This window comes from Loxodonta africana, chromosome 24 (assembly GCF_030014295.1).
Source record: "Loxodonta africana isolate mLoxAfr1 chromosome 24, mLoxAfr1.hap2, whole genome shotgun sequence".
Taxonomy (NCBI): Eukaryota; Metazoa; Chordata; class Mammalia; order Proboscidea; family Elephantidae; genus Loxodonta; species Loxodonta africana.
The window spans coordinates 49634808-49661910 of NC_087365.1; the positions used below are offsets into that span (position 1 = coordinate 49634808).

The 27103-nt window shown below is 49.0% G+C and overlaps 1 protein-coding gene across 3 annotated transcripts in view; it reads right to left on the reverse strand.

Moving 5' to 3' along the window:
* The window catches only part of RIPOR3 (RIPOR family member 3), an 87308-nt gene that overhangs the window by 35911 nt on the left and 24294 nt on the right, over positions 1-27103 (reverse strand). For 2 of the 3 annotated variants that reach the window (XM_064276211.1, XM_064276209.1), the window contains exon 2: positions 1316-1434. In XM_064276211.1, the coding sequence (XP_064132281.1) occupies positions 1316-1434 (119 nt within the window). Of the gene's footprint in view, positions 1-1315; positions 1682-27103 lie in introns of those variants that run through there. The other variant, XM_064276210.1, reaches the window with a different exon arrangement.

Genomic DNA, 27103 nt, shown 5'->3' on the forward strand with positions numbered 1-27103 from the left:
GTGCCAGCTGCTTGCCATGACCCACCCCACTTAACCCTCATGACATCCATGTGAGGTAAGGACACTCGCCATCCCCATTTCTTCAGATGAAGAAGTCCAGGCTCAGAGAGGTGAAGTCACTTGCCCCAGGTCACAGAGCTAGGATAGATGACACCATTTCCCATTCTATCAAACAGGAAGAACATTCCAGCCTCACCCTGTCCCTAGGAGACCGAGTCCCAACTCTGGACGAGTTTTGCTGTGTGACCTTGGTTAAGTGGCTCCACCTCTATGAGCCTCAGTTTTCTGATCTGCCAAGTAGGAGTAATTAGCTCAGGCAGATGGACTTCAGGGACCAACTGCAGAAGCATGTGGGATGAACTGAATTACTGGGCTGAGGGCTGGGGACCATAGCTCAATCGGCATAACATAATTTATTAAGAAAATGTTCTACACACTACTTTGGTGAATAGCATCTGGGGTCTTAAAAGCATGTGAGCAGCCATCTAAGATGCTCCACTGGTCCCACCCCATCTGGAGCAAGGGAGAATGAAGAAAACCAAAGACGCAAGGGAAAGATTAGTCCAAAGGACTAATAGACCACAACTACCACAGCCTCCACCAGACGGAGTCCAGCACAAGTAGATAGTGTCTGGCTACCGCTACCAACTGCTCTGACAGGGATCACAATACAGGGTCACGGGCAGAGCTGGAGAAAAATGCAGAACAAAATTCAAATTCACAGAAGAAGACCAGACTTACTGGTCTGACAGAGACTGGAGAAACCCCAAGAGTATGGCCCCCAGGCACCCTTTTAACTCAGTGTTGATGTCACTCCTGAGGTTCACCCTTCAGCCAAAGATGAGTCAGGCCCGTAAAATAAAATGAGACTAAATGGGCACAGCAGCCTACGGACAAGGATGAGAAGGCAGGAGGGAACCGGAAAGCTGAAAGAATGGAAAAGGGGACCCAGGGTTGAGAAGGGGAGACTGTTGACATGCCGTGGGGTTGGCGACCAATGTCACAAAACAATATATGTATTAATTGTTTAATGAAAAACTAATTTGCTCTGTAAACCTTCATTTAAAGCACAATAAAAATTAATTTAAAAAAAAAAACAGCAGCCTGTGGGATGATACGTGGTCAGGAAAGCCTAGGTTTCTCTCAACACCAAGACTCACACACACACCCACATGCACCGCTCCCTGCTCTGGGCTGCAGGCCTGGCCTGAGAGCACCTCAGGGTGCCTGGATGGGAATAACAGAGGGAGGAGGAGGTTCGTGCCCTTCCCCGGCCCTCGGACGAGCCCCACACCCACGCAGGGGCAGAACTTACGCAATCCTCCGGCTGTGTGCACTGCTGAAGCCTGCGAAGGAGGCGCTCCGACCCACAGTCCCCACGGCCCCTGCGTCCCCAGGGGACAGGAACCGCACCCTCACCGACATGGCCGTCACCTGCAGGGAGAGGACAGAAAAGTCAGCCTCATACCACCACTCGTTCCTTACAACTTACAGATGAGAAAACTGAGGATCAGGGAGTGGCAGAAGCGGAATTTGAACCCAGGTCTCTATGTTCCACTGTCACAATGCTGCCTTCTGGAACGAGGGAGGTGGTGCCTCCTCAATCCCCGTTACTCCTCACCTGCCATAGCTACTCCTTTCTGTCAGCTCACCCAGTGCAGGCTCCCCTCTCTACAAGCCCTCTCCGAACACCTACTGTGTGCCTGCCCTCCAGGGCTCCTAGTCCCCTGAAAAACCAAACCTGTCGCTGTGGAGTCAATTCCAACTCATAGTGACCCTATAAGACAGAGTAGAACTGCCCCATGGGGTTTCCAAGGAGTGCCTAGTGAATTTGAACTGCTGACCTTTTGGTTAGCAGCTGAGCTCTTAACCACTGCACCACCAGGGCTCTCCCTAGTCCCCTGGGAGGCAGAAAACTATACAAGGAGATTTTAGGGATTTACTAATCACCTGACTTGGCCATGGAGAGGCAGCCAAGAGCTGAGGCCAACAGGCTGGGAATGAGTTAGCCAGGAAAAGGGGCAGTACGGGTGTTGGAGGCAGAGACAGCAGCACGGGGCAAGGGCCAGGAGGTGAGAGAGGACACAGCATAATCAGAAGCAGAAAGTTCAGAGGCTTAGGCAGTGGCTCAAGACGAGCTTGGAGGGGCCGGCGGAGTGTGGGTCGTGAGGGGCCTTGGTAGCCCCAGGGAGGGGTTTGGATTTGCCACTAGGGAAGAGCAACTGCGAGCCATGGGAGGGTTTGGAGGCAAACTACTGGCATCTGCTGATCCATCTCTCTGTCTCTGATCACAGCTGCAGGGAGGCTGGCCCAGAACCCTGGCCGTCTTCTCTTTTTTCCAAACCATCTCCAGATTGGAAAAATGCCACCGTATCCCTTTGGATTATAGCCCAGCGTCTTCCAGCATGTGCAGCTGGAAAGTTCTCCTCCATATCTAGCCTAAATCTCTCCTGCTTCAGTTTCATACCTTGCCCCTCAGCCAGGGCGATGTCAATCCTGGGATTCCAGGGACCCCACTGCCTAGGCCAAACCTATGAAAGCTCCACTCCACCAACCCCCTGATGGACCTGCCCAGAACAACTTTCTCTGTTGAGCCACATCTGCCCAGTGCCCAGTCCTGCCCTCTGTTATTTTTGGGTTTTGGCATTGTATGTTTTTAAATTGTATTGTGGTAAAGTACATATAACATAAAAGTTGCCATTCTAACCATTTGTAAGTGTGCATCTCAGTGACATTAGTTACATTCACAATGTTGTACAACATCAACCACCATCTCTTTACAAAACTTTTCAACACCCCAACAGAAACTCTGAACCCATAAAGCAATAGCTCCCCATTCCCTTGTCTTCCCAGCCCCTGGTAACCCCCAATCTACTTTCTGTCTCTATGCATTTGCCTCTTCTAGACATTTCAGATAAGTGGGATGTCATGGATTGAATTGTGTCCCCCAAAAAATATCTGTCAACTTAGCTGGGCCATGAGGCCCAGTATTGTGTGATTGTTCACCATTTTATGTGATTTCCCTATGCGATGTAAATCCTATCACTATGATGAAATGAGATGGATTAGTGGCAGTTATATTGATGAGGTCTACAAGATTAGATAGTGTCTTAAGCCAACCTCTTTGAGATATAAAAGAGAAAAATGGGCAGAGAGACAGGGGGACCTCATAACACCAAGAAAGCAGTGCCAGGAGCAGAGCGAGTCCCTTGGACCTGAGGTTCCTATGCTGAGATGCTCCCAGATCAAGGGAAGATTGATGGCAAGGACCTTCCTCCAGAGCTGACAGAGAAAGAAAGCCTTTCCCTGGAGCTTACACCCTGAATTTGGACTTGCAGCCTATTAAACTGTCAGGGAATGAATTTCTCTTTGTTAAAGCCATCCACTTGTGTTATTTCTGTTATAGCAGCACTAGATGACTAAGACACAGGATTATACCATATTTGTCCCTTTGTGCCTGGCTCCTTTCACTCAGCACAATGTTTCAAGTTTCATCCACCTTGCAGCATGCATCGGAACTTCTTATCTCTTTATGGCTGAATAATATTCTGTTGCAAGTGGATGCCACATTTTGTTTATCCATTCATCTCTTGATGGGTACTTGGGCTGTTTCCACTTTCTAGCTATTGTGAATAACGCTGCAATGAACACTGGTGTACAAGTATCTATTAGAGTCCCTGTTTTCCATTCCTTTGGGTATATACCCAGGAATAGAATTGCTGGTCATATGGTAAATTCCATGTTTAATTTTTTAAGGAATGGCCAAACTGTTTTCCACAGCAGCTGTATCATTTTGTATTCCCACCAGTCACACACAAGAGTTCCTGTTTCTCCACGCCCTCACAAACACTTGTTATTTTCACTTTTGTTTAAAATAGCCATCCTAGCAAGTTTAAAAGGGTAGCTCACTGTGCTTTTGCTTACCCTGTTTTTAACTTGCCCCCTCTAGGGGCTCGGCAGTCCTCGCTCTGAGCCCCCTAGCTGATGTGGGAGACCCCATAAGCCTTCCCCTCCCATATACCCTTTGTCCCTTAGCCCCATGTGCACTGCACAAAGGAGGAACACTGGAAACAAGAAAACCAGACCTGGGTTCAAATCCTGCTGTGCCACTTACTGGCCGTGGGCCTCAGTGGTCACATCTGTAAAATGCAGATTCAGAAAAGGGCCTCCCTCAGAAGCCATTGCAGGGACTCAGGCGACCATGTTCTGATGGAACATGGTGCACGAGAGACACTCAGCAAGAGTAAGTGACTCTGTGCAAGTGGCTGACCAAGACCCCAGCCATGGAGGTGAGCCAGAGTGGCCTGGGCCCCAGCGACTTCCAGCCCTGAAGAAGGTGACAAACACTTGCTGTGTGGCAAGCCCTGCGCCAGGGGCTGTAACTTGCTATAAACCCGCAAACAGCAACACAGTACACAGATGGGAAGTTGAGGTAGCCTCTGAACGGAGCACTGTTTACTGAGTGCCCTGCCCTAAATGCTTTAGGTAAATTATCTTATTAAACCCACACAGCCCCCTTTGGAGTAGGAGCCAGTACTAACCTAATTCGACAGATGGAGACACTGAGGTTCCGAGTGGCAGTACTCGACCAAGAAGCCCCACCTAGGAAGTTGCAGAGCCAGGTTTGATGCAGATGCAGCTCTTTTTACTGTCTGTGGTCTCACCTGGTGTCAGGGAGGTCCGCACCCGGGGAGTTCACTCCAGCCCCACGGGGAGGTCCCCACAGCGCGCCCCCCCCCCTCCCCACTTATGCTGTGCTGGAGCCACCTCGTATCAGCTCAGAGTCACTTATTAAATTTTCAAGAATTTTGTGAGCCGTGTGACATCATGTTGGTAGCTTGAAATCAGCCACACTGGAGTATCTACACCATGAAAATTAGCAAAACTACAATCGGGGTTTTTTGCCTGCTGGCTGCTCAACGTTGACTAGCACACAGCTGCCTCCACCGCCGTCAGCCCAGGCTCGGGTGGCCTTGGGAACCCTCTCAAACTGCTCCACCGACCAGCCAAGGTGGGCAAGGGAATTAGCAGTGGGCAGGGAGGGGCAGCCGTCCCACTTGGATTCCCAGGTCAGTGGTCAGGATGTGGCCCTGGGGGAAGAGGCCAAAGTCAGCAGAGACGGAAACAGACTGACCAACAGACTGACCGGAGGAGCTCGGTGCTAGAGACAGCTCCCCCTGCCCCTTCCCACGCCACCCTCTGCCCCCCATTGTATTCCCCACCTCAGCCGCCACCCACCCCTGCCGTCTGGGGTATTCCTGGAGTTTCACGCAGCGTACTGGTGAGGAAGGACAGTGCAGAACAGCCCCTCCCGCCACCTTCCAGGCAGTTCACTGAAAACAAACCCACCATTTCCCTGCTGGGCTATGAGAGGAGGGAGAAGTGGGGAGAGGAACTAGGCTTTGGTTCAGCCTCTCGATGTGCAAGGACCTAACTGCAGGTATATTGCTGACGACAATGCTGTGAGGCTCAGTGGCCCACTTTTCCGAGCAGGAAAGAGAGGCTCTGGGGGTGAAGAGACTGGCTCAGTGACCCTCATTTTATAACTGAGGTCTGGCTCTCTCCTGCATGCCAGCTGCCACACAAGAATTGACTTCCTGGCTCACCCTCATCTTCCAGATTGAAGTACAGATGTCACCTCCCTCGGGAAGCCTTCCTGGACTTCCCCGGGGCTGTGTCAGAAAACTCCCCTGGGCACCCACAGCCCCCTGACTCCTTTTAGTTATAGCAGACTGAGTGGTAATTTGTCTGTTGTTCCCAGGACACTGGGCGCTCCCTGTGGACAGGAGCCTGTTGTGTTCTTCTCTGGTACATGGAAGACTCGAAACATGTATTTATGGAATGAAAGAACAGTGAATGAGAGGCTGAGGCTGCTTCCCCCACCTCACCAGGCCCAAGATGCAGGCAGTGAAATAATAACAATGGCAGCAGCAGCAGTGATAATAACCACTAGGTGCTAGACTCTAAGGCAGAGGTCAGCAAATGTTTTCTAAAGAGCCAGACGGTAAATATTTTTGCCTTCGCACCGGAAGTCTCTCCTTCTGTCATAACTACTCAACTCCACCATTTAAGAACAAAAGCAGCCACAGGTGTTATGTAAACGGTGGGCATGGCTGTGTTTCAATAAAACTTTATTTACAAATGCTGCAGCTATTGACTGATGATGAGGAGCCAGCACTCTATTACATGCTCCAGACCAAAAAAAACAAACCCGTTGCCACTGAGTCAATTTTGACTCATAGCAACCCTATAGGACAGAGTATAACTGCCCCACAGGGTTCCCAAGAAGCACCCGGTGGAATCGCACTGCCGATTTTTTTGGTAGCAGCCATTGCTCTTAACCACTGCGCCACCAGGGTTTCCTACTACCTTCTCCAAGGGAATAAAAATTCATTGAATTCTAACACCCTACAAGGCAGATTATCCCCATTTTGCACATAAAGCAACTGAGGCTCAGAGAGAGGAAATGACTTATCCAGTCACACAGGTACAAAATGTCAGAACTAGGATTTTAACGTGGGCATGTCGGACTCTAAAGCCTGGTCCTGTAACGCTAGGCTGCACTTGCCTCCCCAGGGGCTGTGCCAAGGGGACACACACATACACCTCCCAGGAACTAGACCCAGGCTGGGGGTAGGGGACCTCAGTCCCTTCACCACGGAAGAAGGTTTGTGGAGGGACCTACTAAACTAGAAAGGTAGCAATGGGGGGGCGGGGGGCGGGAGGTAAGAGGTGGCTGAGAAAAATCAAGCCCCATGCCTTGCAGGCTTCAGGACGTGGGAGCCCAGGTCACTGACTGCCCTTCTGGGCTAGCCAGCCACTCCTAGACAGCACAACTGCTGGAAGAGGCAGCTTCCAGCCAGCAGCGCCCCCTCCTGGCTCAGCCCTGCGGAGCTGATCATTCATTGACTCTTAGGCTGACCCAGCTGGGTTTCTTGTGAAACCTGGCCTCCCTGGAGCATAAGGGATGGGAGAGCCAGGGTGAGACCCTGAGTATCTGTCACCTGTGACCAAGGGTGGTATTCATAACGGCTAATCACTGGCACAGCAAGGGGCACTGACCACTTAGAACAGAGGAATAGGGTCTTGAAGTCTTTGCCCCCAAAAGTGGCAGGGGTTAACTCTTTAGCTGCTGGGTTGCACGCAGGTTTAGGAAGTCCCTGGAGAGGCAGAGGGTAATGGGGAGGGATGCTCTGGGGGCTCAGGGAAGCCCTGGGCAGCTGTCACCCTGCAGGCTGTGGAAGACAGGTCAGAAACCCCACCAGACCCCTGGGCAGAGAAGGGAGGGACAGAAGTCATGCAGCTAGCAAACCTTCCTCAGCAGACAGGTCACCTCTCCCACTCCGAGTCCCTCGCTGCCTCTCTGGGCTGGTGCCCGGGGCAGTACTCGCTTAGACCCGCTGCTTGGACCCAGCTGGAGAGGGCAGGTGGGCAGGCCAACCAAGGAGCCTCTCAGACAGTCAGCTGCTCCGCCGACACCGGAGCTGTCCCAGGCCTCTTCCCTGAGCGTGGCCCGAGGAAGCAAAGCCCATTCCTGCTAAATCTGTCCTGCTCACCGCTGGCCCGGTCTGACCTGCGGCTGCTCCTCCCGCCAGCCAGAAGGAACCTGCAATTTCACCTCATTTGGAGGTGAAGCTTCTAAATTTAATGTCATGGGCTTTCGAGGCTGGGTGGCTTTTATGCCTGAGTCCCTCACTTAGGGCTCTTTTTTATCCGCTCAAATGCCAGTCAGGGCTTAATTTGCTTACAGGAGTTTCCAAAATTGCTCCTTTGGTTTAGCATGAAAGGAAGTGGCAAAATAGCCCAGGATGAGGAATGTGAGTTTATGTATAAGAGGGAGTGATGTCTAAGGAGCCTGACCTGCTAACTAGGCTCTCTGCACCCTGGGCTGAGAAAGCACGGAGCCCACTCCCTCTTCTCACCCTGGTGAGACCAAACTCAGAGCCACCCAGGTCACACGACTTGCCTGGATCACCCAGAGGTGAAAAGCAGAGCCAGGAGAAGGATCCAAGTTCCTGCCTCCCTGCCTAACCGCCCAGCCTGCACCACGCCGCCTTCTCCCTGCTCCAAGGCTGGCGTCTACTTTAAGCCTTGGCACAGGCTGTGCCCTCTGCCTGCAACACATTTCCCAGGCCTTCCCATACTACTCCCTTGGCCTCAAGGGCTCAGCTCCAAGGCTACTCCTCGAGAAGCCCTTCCTGACCCCCTAGATAAGATCCTCCAGAGAACTTATCACCTGTCCCCTTGTTAATTGTCTGTGTCCTCCACAGCAATCTCAGCTTCACAGGGTGTATCTTGCTCATGGCTATATGTCCAGAACCTCAACAGGTAGCGTTGCTGTTGTGTTGTTAGTTGACTGGCCCCTTACTCATGGTGACCCCATGTACAACAGAACAAATGCTGCCTGGTCCTGCGCCCTCCCCATAATTATTTGTGGGTCAAACTGTTGTGATCCACAGTGTTTTCACTGGCTGATTTTCGGAAGTAGATCTCCAGGCCTTTCTTCCTAGTCTGCCTTAGTCTGGAAGCTCCGTTGAAGCCTGTTCAGCATCATGTTGTTGTTAGGTCGGTTCCGACTCATAGTGACCCCATGTACCACAGAACAAAACACTGCCCGGTCCTGCACCATCCTCACAATCGTTATGCTTGAGTCCATTGCTGCAGCCACTGCGTCAATCCATTTTGTTGAGGGTCTTCCTCTTTTCCACTGACCCTGTACTTTACCAAGCATGACGTCCTTCTCCAGGGATGATCTCTCCTGAAAACATGTCCAAAGTATGTAAGACGCAGTCTCGCCATCCTTGCTTCTAAGTTGCACTTCTTCCAAGACAGATATGTTTGTTCTTTTGGCAGTCCATGGCATATTCGAAGTGCTTTGCCAACACCACAATTCAAAGGCGTCAATTCTTCTCTGGTCTTCCTTATTCGTTGTCCAGCTTTCACATACTTATGAGGAGGCTGAAACTTCAAGGTGACATCTTTGCTTTCAGCGTCATTAAAAAAAAAAAACCCACTGCCATCGAGTCAATTCCAACTCATAGGACTCTATAGGACAGAGTAGAACTACCCCATAGAGTCTCCAAGGAGCGCCTGGTGGATTCTAACTGCCGACCTTTTGGTTAGCAGCTGTAGCACTTAACCACTACCGCACCAGGGTTTCCTGCAGCATCATAGTGACACACAAACCTCTACTGACGGATGGGTGGTGGCTGCATATAAGCTGTATTGGCCAAAAATCAAGCGTGGATCTTCCGCATGGAAGGCAAGAATTCTACCACTGAGCCACCACTAGCCCCCACCAAGCAGGAGGTTCTCAATAAACATTGGTTAATTAAGTTGATTGGCTGAATGAAGGAATGACTGAGGGACACCTTCTCAGAGTTGTGTAAGGATGGCACAGGACCAGGCAGCGTTTCATTCTGTTGTACGTGGGGTCACTATGAATGAGAACCGACTCGACAGCACCTAACAATGACAACAAGCCTTCCTTAAAGCAAACTGTGTTCTGTTTAACTTTTTTTTAAGTATTTAAATGAAGAGAGTGATGAATTTAAAAGAAACTTGGTGTAAGGAGGCAGATAGAAGCCCCTGCTCACAGTAGCCCACATTACTGGGTCCTGCTGCCCAGCTCTGCAGCCTCCCAGGACCACCCTAGAAGAGTTGAAGCCAGTAGCAGGATGCCCTTGGTGTGCCTCTGCAGACTGCCGCCCGCCTGATGGGCAGAGCACCAGATGAGCAGAGGGCCCTGGCTTTTGTTTGAGAAGAACAAACAGCTCCTTGGGGAGCCCCAACTGTCTCCCAGGATGGCAGGGTGGACGGAAGTTTCCTGACACCCAATCTTTCAAAGCCAGGCATGGGAGTGGAGATCCGGGAGGCCCCTACCCTGTAGTTATCACACAATACACAGCACTCTTCCCCCTTCCTGCCCAGGCCAGGGAGATGTAGGTCCTACTCCAGCCTTTGACATCTTTAAGAACTGCTGGCCCACATGAGCAGACAGATAGGTAGGTTGGAGCCTCTCGTTGAACTTCACGGCACACCCGCGTCTCTTTCACCTCCTTGAGGTGCAAGCTCAAATGGACAAGGGTTAGGGGCAGGTTAAATAGTCCATAGCCCAGTTACACGGTGACTTATGAGTAATATGGCCACTATGAATATGATTTTGAGGAATAGTTACTGATTTATTTTTATTGATAAAAGAAAATATTCAAAATAAGATATAGTAAAAAGAGCCAGATGTAAAACGATATACAATATGAGCTCAGGTTTATTTTTGAAACAATACAAATGCTGTGATGGACAAGTATTCCTCCATAATTACAAAAAAATATTCATTTGAAGAAAAAAAACAAACTGAGACCCAGAGAGGTCAATTAAGTTGTCATGGGTTGCACAGTAATTAAACTTGGAAGCGGGCTCTTCCTGTTCTCCAATGTAGGCAATTGCTTTTCTAGATGACCTGGGATCAGAGACTAAACTTTTTTTTTTTTTTTTTAAGGGCCACAAAGCTTGTTTCCACCCCCGGCTAACTCCAGTGGGGTTTTACAAGGTAAAGATGATTCACGAATTTTTGTGAGGCATCCAGAGGGTGTTTTAATTGAAATGGCCCCTCACCACCTACATACTTCCACCAGCCCTGGCTGAGGCCGCCAGGAGTTACCTTATAGAGGCAAGCAACTCTGGAGAAAGAGCCTCCTGAGGCCGCTGTGGGGTGGGCGTGTGTGTGGGTACAAGGCAGGCAGGTGGGCAGCTGAGCCTGTCCATAGGTGGATGGAAGATAAACGTGGGGGTTGGGGATGGAAGCTGAGCCTCTGAAAAGCGTTTGTGGAGCTTCTGAATTCCCTCCGAAATGCTGCCCCGACCCTGGTCTCCGACTGGCTCCCAGGAATAAAGATGGAGCCAGGGCAGATAGCGGAAGAGAAGGAGAGAGTAGGGTGCAGAGAAACCCTCATGGCCTTGGGTTCATGGGAGGAAGGAAATAGACGACATCGTCCCTGTTCCACCAAATGCCTCTGTTTGATTGTCAAAAACCGATAACAATAATAATGACAACCAACACTTACACACCAGCACTCCCTACCTGCCAGGGACTGTTCTAAGGATGAACTCAGTTAATTCTTACAACGTATCCCAGCTGGTACCCAAAACCTGGTCTCGAGCCTGCACGATAACCCGTTAATTGGCCCCCCTTCTATGCACTGCCCCGCACTGAGCACTGGGCACCCAGCATCTTGTTCACTCTCACAGCACCCCACTAAGGGGCTCCCCCATCTGTGTGCTGCCCCCCACTGGAGCACTGGGTACCTAGCATCTCGCTCACTCCCACAGCTTCTGACTGAGGTAGGTGCTGTTACCATGCCCATTTCACAGACCAGGAAACTGAGGTTTATAGGATAAAGTGGCTAGAACCACTAAGTGGCAGCATTATACCTTCAGTAATTCACCTGAAGATGCTTGCGCATAGGCGGTGTGTTGAGGATGTGTGCTCATCTCATCTACGTGCCAGGAGTGATGAGGTTTCACCGGAAGCACCCCCGTCAGGAGTCCTCAAGCAGAAATGGCGAAGAGAGCAGCTCTCAGCCTCAGCACTCTCGGCATTTGGGGCCAGGTCATTCTCTGCTGTGGGGACTGTCCCATGCATGCATTGTAGGATGTTCAGCAGCACCCCTGGCCTCTACCCACTAGATTCCAGTAGCATGCCCTTCCCCATCCCCCAGTTTCAACAACCAAAAATGTCTCCCGACATTGCCCAGCGTCCCCTGGGGGCCTGTATTTGACTGACCGCCCTCTGACCTGGACCGGGCTATTTTCATTTACATTTTCCTGATTCCTAACGAGACGAAGCGTATTTCCAAATGTTTCTCGTCTTTAGAACTTCCTCTCTGGGACTTGCCAATGGATATTCTCTTGTCCAGCAACTGTCTGCCTTTTTCCTATTGATTCCTGGGAGCCATTTATAAAGCCTGAATGGTAATACTTTGTTCTGTCTCAGCTCTGTTGCTCATTGTTCAACACGTTCTTACTGGGTGTGTGTGTGTCTGTGTGCGTGTCTCTGTGTGTGTTTGTGATACAAGCTTCAAATATTTATGTGGCCAGATCTGTCAATATTTTCCCTCAGGTCTCAGATTTTGCAACCTGCTATCTCTACCCCCAAGCTTAAGTTTCTAAACTGTTGATTACTAGCTTCCTGGAAGAGAATTTTATCTTCCCAGGAGACTGGAAAGTTCTCAGGGGCATGCCTCTTCCTGGCCTTTGTAGGGGGCCTTGGGCAAGAGGTTTCTTTGTCTGCTCTGCTTCTCAGAAGTGCCATGAAGCTGAGTCCGTAGGTGGTGCGAGCGGTTAACACACTTGGCTGCTAACCGAAAGGTTGGAGGTGCGAGTCCACCCAGAGACACCTTGGCAGAAAGGCCTGGTGATAAACTTCAGAAAAAAAAACCCTGTGGAGCACAGCTCTACTCTGATACACGTGGGGTCGCCCTGAGTCAGAGTCAACTTGACGGCAATTGGTCTTGGTTGGTCCCCTCCCTTCCACCTCCGTCTCCACCACCACCACCAGGGACCAAACCCATCACCACTCACCTCCTCGCTGGTCTCCCCACCTCCACTCTCGCCCTCTGCCCCCACCTCCTAGCCACAGGGATCTTTTAACAATGTCCATCAGCTTATGTTACACCCACCCGGGCCCACCCTACACCCACCCCAGTCAGTGGCTTCTTGGAGCTTTTAGACTAAAATCTCGTCTCCTCCCCACACCCACAATTCCCCAAATGACCTGGCCGTGCCTGATCCTCTGCCCTCACTTTACACCATGGAGCCCTCGGCCCTCCGGCCGCATGCCCCGCCAGCTTCCTCGGGGCCTTGGCACTGCAGTTCCGCTGCCTGGAATTCTCCCCGGATGTGTCAATAGCCAGGGCCATCTCATGATGCAGGTCTCAGTGTCGGCACCTTCTCTAGTGTCACCCCTCTGCCAACAGGCGTTCCCATACTCTGCCAGTGGTATAAATCGGTCTAATCTCTACGAAGAGCAATTCCCAAACAAAAAACATATCAGAAACCTAAATGCACATATCCTCTAACCTAGCAATTCCACTTTTTGGACTGCATCCCACAGATACACATCCGAGTGCACAAAACAACGTATATTTAAGAACATTCATTACAGTGCTGCTTGTAATAGCAGAAGACAGGGGAACAACCTACATGGTCACCAAGGGGGACTGGTTAAAGATAGTAACACCTTCAGCCAGTGGAATACTATGCAGCCAGTTAAAAGGCGGCAGCTGTGTGTGAAGTGGCATGGAACATACATTACTAAGTAAAAAACGCAAAATGTAAAATTGCATGTTAATATTCTAGTATTTGTGCTTTTAAACAACGCCTACAAGAGCCCCAGAGAAGGACACAAAAGAAACTGTAACAAGATTGCCTCTAGAGAGGGGAGCTGCAATGGCTGGGGCAGCAGAGAGGAGGCCAGGTTTTTTTTTAAACTGTTTTCTCCCATATCGGGGTGTAATGTATGTACAATAAAATGCACAGATTTAAAGCGGATAGTTCAAACAGTTCGGACGAAACAGTTCGGACAAACATATCCACTTGTGATACCACCACCTCAAACATTTCCATCACTCCAGGGACTTCCCTTTGCCTCTTTGAGTCAGTCTCCCAAGCCCTCAGCCTCCCTGTCTGGGTAACCACTGTTCTGATTTCTCTCCCAACAGATTCCTTTTTTCCTGTTCTAGAACCCCGTGGGAGACAGTTTTCACTTTATACCTTTGTGCTGTGCATGTGGGGTTCTCATTCTACAATGAGTAATGCTCCCTCCCTCTCACCCCAGGTGCGCACTCACCCACCACTCCAGTTTATTTTCTTCGCAGCCCTCCCAGCATGCTCTGATGTGACCTGGTCTTTTCGTGTGTTCCGGGTCTAACTGCCCTGGTCACAACAAACCTTCAAACAGAGCCGACTGGGGTGATAAGAATACTAATCACTAAGGTATTGTCAACAAGTGTTTACTGAGCACCTACTATGTACCAGTTGGAGCTTTACACAGGTTATCTTGTTTAATCCTCACAATCACCTCGTGAGGTGGCACCTGCATGTCACAGATAAGGAAGCTGAGGCTCAGAGAGGGAAATCATTTGCTAAAAGTCACACAGAGGTTGGATGGTGGGGTCAAGATTTGAACTCAGGTCCACGGCACTTCAAAGCCCTGCTCATTGCCCCTAGACTACCCAGATGCCTTCCTTCACTGTAACCTCATACTTGCCAGCAGCATCCTAGCTGGCAGCCGGTCCCTGAGGAGGCTCCTTCGCAGAGTTGGGGAAGAATTCATCCCTGTGTCATAGAGGCATGGGGGGCGCAGAGAGAGGCACTTGCCCCAGGTGCAAGTCCCAGGGGGGTGCCAGATGAAGCTCAGAATGACATTCAGAGGCACCACAAATACGAAAGGCACTTGATTGGGCAGCAGACAAGAGGGAAGAAGGCGTCTCTGCTGCTGCCTCTCCGCTCTCAATGTCTATTTATCTTGAAATTGGGGGAGTATGCAACTTAATGACTGTCCCTGGGCACCCGAGGACATCGCTACACCCCTGTGGTGTCAGTACAAGCTGGACTTCCAGGAGTGCTGTAGAATGGAAGAGCTTTAAGAACCTTGGTCTTCCCATCCTACAGGGACCGAGGCAAGCCCCAGAGGGGAGGAGGCAGGGCTGCCACCCCTACCCCGCCCCAGGATCCTGGGTCAGTGGCTGTGTTTTCTTCACATGAGCCTCGGAAGAGAAACGCTGTTGACTCCCCAGCGGCCAGAGAGAAAAGGTCTGAAGGGGCTCTCCTCTCAAGGGCCCATCCAATACAGGAAGTTATTACAGACAGGGCCTTGAATTTAGACTCTGGTGTTATCTCAGTATCTTCAAATATTAATAAGTACAAACACTGTATCACCCTGACTATGGACCCAAATCCATCATGTACATTAACTCACTGAGTGCTGGCAGCAACACCCCGACGATTATTAACCCCGTTTTACCGTGAGGAAACTGAGGCACACATTAACTCACTGAGTGCTGGCAGCAACACCCCGAAGATTATTATCCCCGTTTTACACGTGAGGAAACTGAGGCACAAAGAAGTTAAGTTGCCTACTTAAAACCATACCACTAATAAGTGGTGGAGCTGGGATTCAAACCCGGTAGCTGACCCATGTCCATGCCCTCCGGCCCTGCTGTGCCACTGCTCTAGCCGGGGTTGGCCGCATGGTCACAGAGACAGGTGGAGGTGCTGCAAGAAGACTTTGATCATCTGACTCTGGAGTCCCTTTCCAATGACACGTGATGAGTTTGCACTTTTGACAGATCTCCTGGTTGTCTTTGAAGAGGCCAATTGCAGTGAAGAGCACTGCCCTGTCTGTGGCGGGACCTTTACAGCAATTTCAGTCCCTGGCTGCAGAGTGCCCCTGGAGAGCACAATAGGGTGGCTGACCAGGAATGGCAGATTCCCTATTGCTGTCAAGACGATTCCAACTCTTAGTGACGCTACGGGACAGAGTAGAGCTGCCCCACAGGGTTTCCAAGGCTGTACTGTTTACGGAAGCAAACTGCCACGTCATTCTCTTGTGGAGCAGCTGGTGGTTCAAATCACTGACGTTTTGGTTAGCATCTGAGCACTTAACCATTGCGTCACCAGGAGTGGCAGGGAGGCCCGCTTTTCACTGCACACCTTTCTGTCCCTTTTAAATTTTGTACCGTGGGCATGTAAGACTCTGGTTCAAAAAAAAAAAATCAAGCCAATCAGATTACAAGTGACACATAGCTAGCAATCAAAGTAACTAGCATGCAGCTCTCTGTTTTCTTGAAAATTCTAGAGGGATGTTATTTTGACACTAAAAAGGTGATTTTTCTATCAGCTAAAATAAATGCATCAATCCTTCTAGTCTTTTCCTGTACACAGAAATAAAAAAAAAAAAAAACTTACTGTCTGTATGCAGGCGGTGGTGGTATGTGTATATGTTAAAAGCATTCGCTTAATACAAACATTTATGATGTGCAATTGTTCTAATAGCCTGGGCTGGGTATTTCTTCATTTCTTATTCTCTTACTGCAAGTGGCTGCCTCTGGAGAGACCTGGTTCCTTGTTCAGAGTGGATGGACCTACCTAAGGATGGACGCCAGACAGAGACAGCTGTGCAGTCTCTACCCATCACCTAGGGAGGCAAGAGCACCCATTGTCCTTCCTTTCTGCCCCCCAAAATTAATTACAACAGGGTCTCCAAAGCCTTGACACTGTCTGCCCCGTTTCCTCCATTCCTCCAATCCTCACCCAGCCTGGGAGGCAGGCCAGCAGACAGGGCACCGCCTTTCACAGCTGACCTACAGAGGCGCACAGAGGAGAAGTGGCTTATCCACGGTCACCTTATCACACAGCCAGGCAGAGGCAGAGGCAGGAGGGAAACACTGGCCTGCAAACAACATTTTGAAGGTTGGTGCGGAGCATCTGAGGTGAGGGGGTGGAATGGACCAGAATCACATTGGAAGGACCCCAGGGCGGGTGAGGGGCTGGGCATTGGGGAGCCCAGCGGGATCAGCAGTCAAGCTCACCCCACCGCAGTTGCGCTCAGTCCCTTCCACGGTGACCAGTACCCAGCCTAGATCCTGCCTGCTGTGCTTTTGTTGTGGACCCACAGCCTCGCAGTGCTTTCCCCTGCTGAGTCACCCTCCTGGAATCCCCAGGGCTCCCCCCAAGCCAGCCCGTCTTGGGGCTCCTGCCCTGGCACGTGGGCTGCTGAACCAGGGTCTGTTTGCTCACAGGGGCTGTTAACAGGACAGGAAACAGTCAAAGGTTCAACAAGAGCTGAGCCATCTGGTCCTCCCGAGGTAAACAATTTACAAAAGGCAAATCGGGCCGGCCTGCCAGTCTGGTTTTACGTTAGACAGTGAGATGAGGATGGTTTCCTTTTTACTCTGGTGCCTGTTGGAGAGAGATGCTGTGGCTTCAGCTCAAGTGCCTTCCTGGGGCAGAAAGTTGTCTGGAGAGGGAGGCAGGAAAAGTCAGATACCTGCAGATCTTTTCTTGCCCCATTCTCAGGACTGAGCAATATCTTTATGTCAGATGGTTAAGCCAGATTGTAAGAAGAATGGATTTCCTTCCAAAGAACAGGCTTATTTTTAGAACCCAAAGCCTTCAATTTCACGAATCTTTAGGCTTAAATCCATTTTCTATTAGAAGACCCCTAGTGGACTCCCCAGGCATTTCAACTCTGCTCTATTAGCCACTGCAAAAGCCCCACACAAAAGGAAGAGAAAGGTCCCATTCTTGGTGCTCAGAGTGAAGCCAGTGGATTCCCAAGCATGTGAGATATGCGTGTGGCTGAATAGCCTGAAATAAACAGCTTGTGCTGGAATTGTAATCCTGGAGTTTCCAAAAGTGTTGCAAAACATTCCATCTAGGCAGACGCTCAGCAGTTTGTGTACTACAAGCTGTTTATCGATCAAATTCTGCTTTGTCAAACATTCTGATTTGGGTCTACTGGGAGATGATTTAGGTAGGAATGTATCTCAATTTTGTAATAGAAATCACCAGAGAAACAGGGCTCCCTTTACAGAGGCCCATGTTACAGAAAACGTGACCAGAACAGGCAATTCCCATGAGGATAAGGATAGTACTAAACTTTGAACTCACGTGAAAAAGAAAAATTACATCTGGCAACTGAGATTTCTGAACTATTTATAGACACAACAATAACCTCTGAGACACATAGTCACAGAGAGACAGTGCGGCACAATGGTCAATGAGTATAAGGCTTGGGGTCAAAAAGCCTAAGTTCAAGTCCATCCTTCGCCGCTTTTTAGCTTTGAGACCTTGGACAAGTCACTTATCCTCTCTGAGCCCCAGCTTCTTCCTCAATAAAATGGAAGCCACTGAAGTTATCTGACCTTACAGTTGTAAGAACTTGCTCTTTTTCTCCTTGTTAAAGGAAAAAAACCAACTATGATTTATAACTTTTCCTACTGTTTTGTGCTGCTAAAGTTAGAGGCCTGGGGTAGAAAACACTTTGTCTTGCCCAGCAACTTAATGGGTTTTTCACTGTGCAAAGGTCAGCCCCAAGCATAGGTGGGATGGAGGAGGAGACCCCAGACTGCTCAGTGGAAGAAAAAACAGAAATGTGGGTGTTAATAATTGACAGCTAGAGAAGAGGGTGGAGATGTGAAATTCCTAGAGGCTGGGCAATGAAGCCTTAAAATGGGGGTGTGTAGAATTTAGCTCCCCCTGGGTTCCCATTGCCCCAAATTCTCTAGATTCTCTCTCTCTAACCCAGAGCCCTACCGTCCACTCACCAAGGAGAGGCCAACAACCTAAGCCAGGCTAACCAGATGCCAGCTCCTGGAATAGGTACCTGGAGCAAAAGCACAGAGAAACTGAACACACTGGATTTTGTCCATCTGCTTGAGCCAGTCCTGGGTTCCTAGCCCCTTGGTTTGGGCCCATTTCTGGGCTTGGCTCTCTTGATGCTCCATCAACTCAGGGAGTGCCCCCAGGGGCCTTCCAGGGGACCCCTTCAGCTTAAGTCAGCCAGATTCTCTTGTTGCGGCTCACAGCAGGTATCTCCTCAGATCTGCTTCCTCGGCAGCCTTGCGTCAGCAAGATTTTAGGACAGACGGAAAAATTGGAGCAGTGTCCAGCATGGGACAAAATTATGCAGGAAAGAGATGGCAGTTTTAGGAGAAGGACAGAAGCAGTCTGGAGGATTTGGGCACCAGGGCGCTGACACTTGGGGGATACGAGCCCCACACAGAAAGCCAGCACTGTGGAGACACAGGACAAGAGGGGACAGTTACATCGTGCATTGTCCCCTGTGAGCAGGGACCCTCACTTCTGCCAGGGCATCTGCTTTGTTTGGCTGCCACGCCTCCCCTGTGGGGCGGGGGCTGGGCCACCGCCAAGTAGGCCCTTCCTGCACACATGCTGTTTTGATTCTGCACCCCACCCCCAGGCATTATTGGTCCTTCTGCTTAATGAGGTGAGGTCCACTCAGCCCAGTGGCAATTTCTGTAAAAACCGATGGCCCAACGGGGTGAGTTTACAGGGAAGTGCTCCCCAGGGCTGGGCTGGCTGGAAACAGATGCCTTGCCCCCTTCCAAAGGTGGTATTGAGGTCCGAGGGTCCTAAAGGGTGGCAGGAGGGTCTATGAGTACTAGAGTCCTGGGCTAGGAGGTCAGAAGATCTGGGCGCCAGCCCCAGGCAGGCAGGTTAATGAGATGTTTGGTTCTCTGAGCCTCACTGGCCTCATGTGTAAAATGGGGATAAAAGCACATACCTTACAGCGTTGCTGTTAAGCATTATTGATGGAGGCAGCCTGAAAACTGCAAAGCTCTAAACAAACGACAGGAAGTACTAGTATTGATATTACTCTCATCGTTATCATCATCATTGAGCCTAAGACCCTCTGTGGTGGGCAGAATACTAAAATGACCCCCCAGTGAGCCTCACACTTGTATAATCGTTTCTCCTTTGAGTATGTGAATATAGTGATATATCATTCTCATAATTGCGTTACCTTATATGGCAAAGGGACGATCATCGTGGGCAGGCCTGACTTAATCAAGTGAGCCCTTCAACAGGCCTGGTCTCTACTGCCAAAAGAGGTTCGAAGCATGAAAGAAATTCAGCACGAGGAACAGTTTCCATTGCTGCGTTTGAAGATGGAGGGCCCACGTGGTAAGGAATGTGGGTGGCCTCTAGGAGCGGAGAGCAATCACCAGTTGACAGCTAGTAACGAAATGAAGATCTCAGTCCTAGAGCCACATGAAACTGAATTACGATAACAAGAATGAGCTCAGAAGCAGATTTTTCCCCAGAGCCTGTAGACAAGAACACATTCCTGCCAACACCTTGATTTTAGCCTTTTGATACCCTGAGCATTTATTTCATTTCCTTTATTTTATTTTAGTGTGTCCTAAATTTTAATCATTCATTTGCCACCTACACCATTTTTCCTATACGTGAGTACCACCTGTTTTGTAAGTTACATAATATGTTTCTTTAAATTAACTCATTTTTTAAAGTATATTTTAAAAGAACGCTTAAGTTGTCACTGTAAATAAAAGCCAGCACCATTTTTCACAAAAAAACAACATAATAACTACCAAATAGTTACTCCAAGCACACAGCCATGTGAAAGTCCAGGTGGGCACACTTGCCTGCTAAGGCCTCCGTGCTTCCGAGGGGAGATGAGTGGGTCTTAGGGAGTGTCTAAGGTGCGCCTGACCCAGGCCATGGTCTTTTCAATCACCTCGTATGCATGCAAAAGTTGGATAGTGAAAAAGAAAAACAGAAGAATTGACACTTTTGAACTGTAGTGTTGGCAAAGAGTATTGAATATGCCATGGACTTCCAGAAGAACAAACAAATCAGAAATACAACCAGAATGCTCCCTAGAAGCAAGGATGGTGAGACTTTGGCTCACTTACTTTGGACACATTATCAGGAAAGACCAATCGCTAGGAAAGGACACCGTGTTTTGGTAAAGGGTCAGCGAAAACAAGGGAAACCCTTGATGAGACAGATTGACACAATAACGAACTCAAACATACCAAAGATCCTGAAAATGGAACGGGACCGGGAAACGTTTCCTTCTGTTATACATGAGGTCAACGTGAGTCGGAGGCAACTCGAAGGCACCTAACAACAACAAAAAAGGGAGTACCTGGGTAGTGCGCATGGTTAATTCAGTCATCTACTAACCTAAGGGTTGGAAGAAAGGCCTGGCAATCAACTTCTGAAAAATCAGTCATTGAAAACCATGAAGCACAGTTCTACTCTGGCATACGTGGGGTCACTATGAGTTGACTGGATGGCAACTGGTACAGAGCGTGAAAGACATACCAACAATGGGGACTTTCACTGGCATAACCAAAACAAAAAGCTAATTGGAAAGGGACTTATGTTCTCACTGGTGAGGCCTGCATGCCTCCTAAAATCATCTCCCCCTGACCTCCTGCAGGTTGAGACGCAAATATCACCTTCTCAACAGGTCTTTCCTGGCCCCTTATTAAGTGTGACCACCCCTGGAGCCTCATCTTCAAGTCCCACATCCCAGCTGTATTTTTCTCTTTGGCATCTAACATTGTCTGACATGCTATGCACTGTATCTTCCTTGTCTATTGTCTGTCTCCCCCAGTAGAATGCAAGCTCTAGGAGGGCAGGATTTTTGCCTGTTTGATTCACTGCTGAATCCCCAGCACTACTACAAAAGTGCCTGGCAAGTAGAAGGCACTCAGTAGATATCCTCTGAATGAATGAGTGAGTGAGTGAGTGAATGAATCTCTGTGTCCTGGGTGGAACACACTCGGGTAACACATTTTATACTAGCTTTGTACCACATCTTACACTTTGAGGTGGCTTGATACACAATGGTTGAGGGGGCAAGTAAATGAATCAATCTATCCATGGATTTCTGTCCTGCTAGTGATGCTCCGGAAACCCTGGTGGCATAGTGGTTAAGAGTTACGGCTGCTAACCAAAAGTCTGGCGATTCGAATCCACCAGGTGCTCCTTGGAAGCTCTGCGGGGTAGTTCTACTCTGTCCTATAGGATCGCTATGAGTCAGAATCGACTTGACGGCAACAGGTTTGGTTTTGGCTTAGTGAAGCTCCCCATGTCTGAGATAACCCAGACTTCCTCCGTACATGTTTTCTGAGTCCCCAGTTCCAAACCCTTGCTGCAGATTGTCTCCAGGACTAGGCGAACGGAGCCTTCACCAAGAAACGAGGCTGAATTCTCAGGCCTCCAGGTGAGGTCGAATAGTGGTAGCTTACTAGGAAAAGAAAGCTGGGGGTCCCCGGGAGTTGTAGGGAGTTCAGGAGGAGTGGGGAGAGCATTCCCCAGGGACAGGCTCCTTCTTGCCCTCCTACCCAGGGCCCCCAGCACACTGCCAAGTGGGAGAAACCAGGCAGACACACAAGCAGGCTGAAGTTACTAAGTGGTCCTAAGTACATCAAGATGGCCGCAGCGACGCCAGCCACTCCGAGTGGATCTGGAATGAATTGGGGGTTGTTAAGATTGCCGGTTTAAGCCTCTTCTCACAGGAAAAATATTTATTTCACTGAGCTCTGCTTTTTTGGAAAGCTGCGCCTGTAACAGTCTGCATCGATCTAACAGAGTTCTGGCTACCTCTGGTTTTTGTCTCTCCCCTGTCTCAGGCGGCACGGGCTCTGTGTGTGTGTGTGTGTGTCCACAGTGCACACTCCAGTTATTACACAATCAGCCCAGAAGACACAGTCAGGGCACTCTGCTCTTCTTCAAACAAAAAAAAGGAGACAAACGGACTTCGTGGCAAGAGGCACAAGACCTTGATGTTTTATCTTCAAAGATGCTTGATTGCAAGAGGCAATTGCTTCTTTCCTTATCTTTTTATCTAACACACTGATATGCTGCCTTCTTTTTTTTTTTTTTCTTTTTCCTGGTTTGGGAAAAAGAATGAAGACGAATATGAGGGAGAAAATAAAAGGCACCCTTACTCCTCCCAGGGGGCCGTGATTAACCTTTAGTGCACAGTTGTTCCTTCCATTCTTTTTCTGCTCTTTGAAGCCTAGAGACCAGGGTTTGAATCCCAGCTCTGCCACTTATTAGCTACGTGGCCCTGAGAGTCATGTCACCACTTGGAACCTCTGTTTCTTCATCTGTAAAATGGGGTAATAATAGTGCCCACCTCTTTGGGTTGTTGGGAGGAGTAAACGAGAGAAAGTATATACAGAGTTTAGCAGAGTTTCCAGTACATAGTAAGTGCTCAATAAATGATAGCTATGGTTATTTTTCACTTCATATGCATGTGAAAGCTGAACAATGATAAAAGAAGACAGATGAAGAACTGATGCATTCGAATTGTAGTGCTGGCAAACAATTTTGCATACATCGTGGACTGCCAGAAGAACAAAAAAATCTGTCTTAGAAGAGATAAAACCAGAATGCTCCTCAGAAACAAGGATGCCAAGACTTCAGCTTGCTTACTTTGGAGATATCATCAGGAAATACCAAATCGCTAGAAAAGGACATCATGTTTTGGTAGAGGGTCATCGAAAACAATGGAAACCCTCAAGGAGATGGATTGACATGCTAGCCACAAAATGGACTCAAACATACCAATGATTATGGAGATGACAAAGGACTGGGCATTTCGTTCTGCTGTACATAAGGTCGCCAAGATTTGGAGTCAACTTGAGGCAACTAACAACAATAATGTTATTTTTACATACAATGTTTGTACCTTCTGTTTCGTGAGACGGTATAGCATATACACTTTCCCATTTCACCAAGCTTTTTTCATGTGCGATTTTAGTGACTGCAAAATATTCCATTGTAGGGCTATACCAATGTCATTTTTTAACTCTTCCCTGTGGATAGAAATAGAAGCTGTTCCAACAATATTATAGAGTGCTGTGATGAACATTCTCTAGACTCATATATTGGTCTGTAGTTGAGGTTCTGCCTTTAGGATAAATACCTGGTAGTGGAATTACTGGGTCAAATGGTATGAACCCTTCAAAGGTGTCAATGCATCATACTTAGCACTACGATTTGTTTTCAGAAAGGTTACCCACAGGTTTGGATGAGACAAACCATCTCACCACATCCCAGCTGCACTGAGGATTAGCACCTTTAGTTGTTGCCAGTTTGATCGTAAAAAATGACATTTCATCCTTTAATTTGCATTTTTTTAATTCACCCACTATTTTTCTTATGTTGGTTTTATTAGCTATCGTCCATTGAGTGCTTACTATATATCAAACACAGGCTAAGGGCTCTCCACAAAAATCTCAATCAATCTTTGTAACATCCTTTGGGGTAGATATTATTATTACTCCCCACCCACCCCCCCTTTTTTTTAACATGTGAGGAAACTGAAGCTCAGAGAGGTTAAACATGTTCCCAGAGTCACATATGTCATAAATGGTGAGGACAGACTTAGATCCCAGGTCTTACACTCAAAGGCTATGTTTCTTATATTGCAAGAATTCTGATGCCCCAGGAGCCAGAGGGGAAATTCTTCCAAACTCAAGTGTGCAGTGCCAAAGGGAACTGCTGGGCCCAAAGGTTCAGAGTTCTGTTCTAAATTTATTCTCTCTGACCTTCTGGAGGTTCTAAATTTGGCCAAACAAGTTCTTCCAGCCCAATGGATGACGTGGGTGCATTGTTTTGAAGATCAACCTTTTTCCTGGTATGAAAGTAATAAAATAATGCAGGGCTTGTTTGAAGGAAAAGTCTTTCTGCCTGCTAGCTGCCATCTGAAAATGGCCCTGGGGCTTCCCACTGGATGGTGAACACTCATGGTTATTGGCTGATTTATCAAAGCCATTTCCTGGATCCAAGTCCGAGGTTCTCCTCCTGAATGAACCAGAAAGAGCCTCAGGAAATACTTAAGCAAAAAAATTCTTACCAGAACCAAACTTAAGATTTTCCTAAAATTACAAACAAAGAAAAATATAAGACTCTCAGGTAGTCTCTAGACCAAGGTGGAATGGCCGGGTCTTTGGGGACTGGAGTAGAAAACCCTCACTGGCTGAGTCTCTACTTCTCTGGGAAAGTATTGGAGTGACTGACCTGCCCGGTGACCCCCTTTCAGACATCCTGCCTCCACTGAGGTGGGAGCAGGCATGTGACCCACACGGTCTGGCCACTGAAGACTGAACAAGCCTTGGACACTGAACCTGAGAGGAACCATCCATTCGCTGGCAACAGTCATATAGCCTCTGGAGCTAGACCTAAAAGGATGAGCCTGGAGATCAGATTCCCTTCCTCAGGAATGTGAACAAAGAGACATGCCAGTTGGTGGTACAGATACTTAAGCTGAAAGGTCATAGACTTGGGGTTGCAGTAACCGTTCTGGATAGACATGTATACAGACGTATGTTGAAGAGGGGAAGTGTTCTTAATATTGTTCTGAGGAACCCTGGATCCTAATGACAGTGTCAAGTGGCCGCTGGATCAAGCTTTACCTGAACCTTACCCTATCACCAGCCTTAATAGTTATGTGAGCCAACAAATCTTTTTTCAAGTTAGTTTCATTGGGGTTTCTGGGGTTTTTTTTGTTTCGTTTCATTCTGTTTTACAACCAAAAGGAACATCGCTATAACCTCATAATGCATTCCTTTTTTACCTGAAATTGTTAGGGTAGATTTCTGTTCCTTAGAACCCAAACAGACCTCACCAAACCACAGCTGTTTGGAAGAGCTGAGGACTCAAAGCAGTGTTCCTGCATGTCCCAAGGGACAAATTCCCCTTCCCTGGACTGAGGCACTCTGAGGAGATGACAAAGAAGTTAGGACTTAGGAACACACTGTCCTCCTGACGAACCCTTCTCAGCCTCAGAACCACTATTATCAGAGTCTCTCGCTGTCACTCTCTGAAGGTCCTGGACAAAGGGTGAAGCCAGGAACTCCTGAGGCAGAAGGGCAGGTCAGGGTCCTGGGAGAGAAGTGGAGAGCTAGGGCTAGGGCAGATATGTCTTCCATTTCCCCTGGGCTCCCACAGTACAGCTGCTGTCCACAGTGAGTTCAGCCCAAAACAGGGACAAATATGGGGAGCCCAGCGACATGTCCAAAGCACCCCACTTTGGAGCCAGACCCAGGTTCAAATCCTAATGCTGTCATTTCCTTAGCTGTGTGACTTTAGACAAATCACCTCACTTTTCTGTGCCTGAGCTTGTCTGAAGATCAGAGTCCACTAGCGCTTTCTGAAGCCCTTCTGGAGGCACTCATTCACCAGGCAGTGACCCAGTATTGAGGGCACTACCAGGGTAAACTGAGTCTCATTGAGGCAAAGAGGCTTAGCAGTGGTTAGTGGCGCTGGGACCTAAACCTGGGTCTGATGACTTCCAAGTATAGGTCTTTTCCAGGACATTGCAGTGCAGCCGGGCAGATGACCATGTGCTGTGGACGCATCTGCCCTCGCATTTCCCTTCCAGCTGGTTCTGTAATCAGCAGCCCTTCCAGACATCCCTCAGAGACGCCAAGAAGCTGACCGCTGATGAGGAAAGGATTCGCTGCACACTTGACTCCCCCTCCAGCCTCTGCCAGACCCACCGGAGGCGTGGGCATGTCCCAGACTACCTGGGAGCATCTGTGTTTGTCATCAGGCAGGGCTTTTGACTAGGGCCAGACCCCCAAAGAAGGCACGCAGAAGAACAAAGCTGAAACACAGAATTAGAAGTAAGGCCTCCAGATGGAAATAAATAAGCAATAATAGTTAGGCACATCTGTGAAATTAGGTGCTTACTAAGGGGCAGACCCTGGGCTGTTTTATGATTTCATTTTAGGGACTAGGACAATGCTTTGAGGAAGGGGCTGACAACAGGCACAAGGCCACATGGCCAGTGGCGGGGGGCAGGGCTGGCTCTGAACCCAGGTGGGCAATCCACCACTGGAGAGCTGTTGCAGGCACCAAGGCAAGCACCCCAAGGTGGCGGCCTTCTCGAGCCAGCCACTCTCGGTGCCCTCTGTCCCCAGGACTACCCTCCCATGTGCCCCCCTGCACCCCCCCATGTCTTCCACCAGTTGGCTTACCTGGTTCCTTGTGGGCCCCACAAGGGAGTCTTCGGACGAGGAGAGAGGACTGGACTGGCAACCAGCTGTGGATTCGAGTCCTGGCCCCTGCTTACTACCTGGGTGACTTTGTGGTAGTTGTGGTTAGGTGCCGTGAGTTGGTTCTGACTCATAGTGACCCTGTGTACAAAGAACAAAATACTGCCTGGTCTTGTGCAATCCTCACAATCATTCTTATGTTTGAGCTCATTGTTGCAGCCACTGTGTCACTCTTGTTGAGGGTCTTCCTCTTTTTCACTGCCCTCTACTTGTCCAAAGACTGGTCCCTTCTAATAACATGTCCAAAGCATGTGAGACATAGTCTTGCCATCCTTGCTTCTAAGGAGCATTCTGGCTGTACTTCTTCCAAGAAAGATTTGTTTGTTCTCCTGGCAGTCCATGTTGCCAACACCATAATTCAAAGGCATCAATTCCTCTTCGGTCTTCCTTATTCATTGTCCAGCTTTCACATGCATATGAGGCGACTGAAAATACCATGGCTTCGGTCAGGCATACCTTAGTCCTCAAAGTGACAG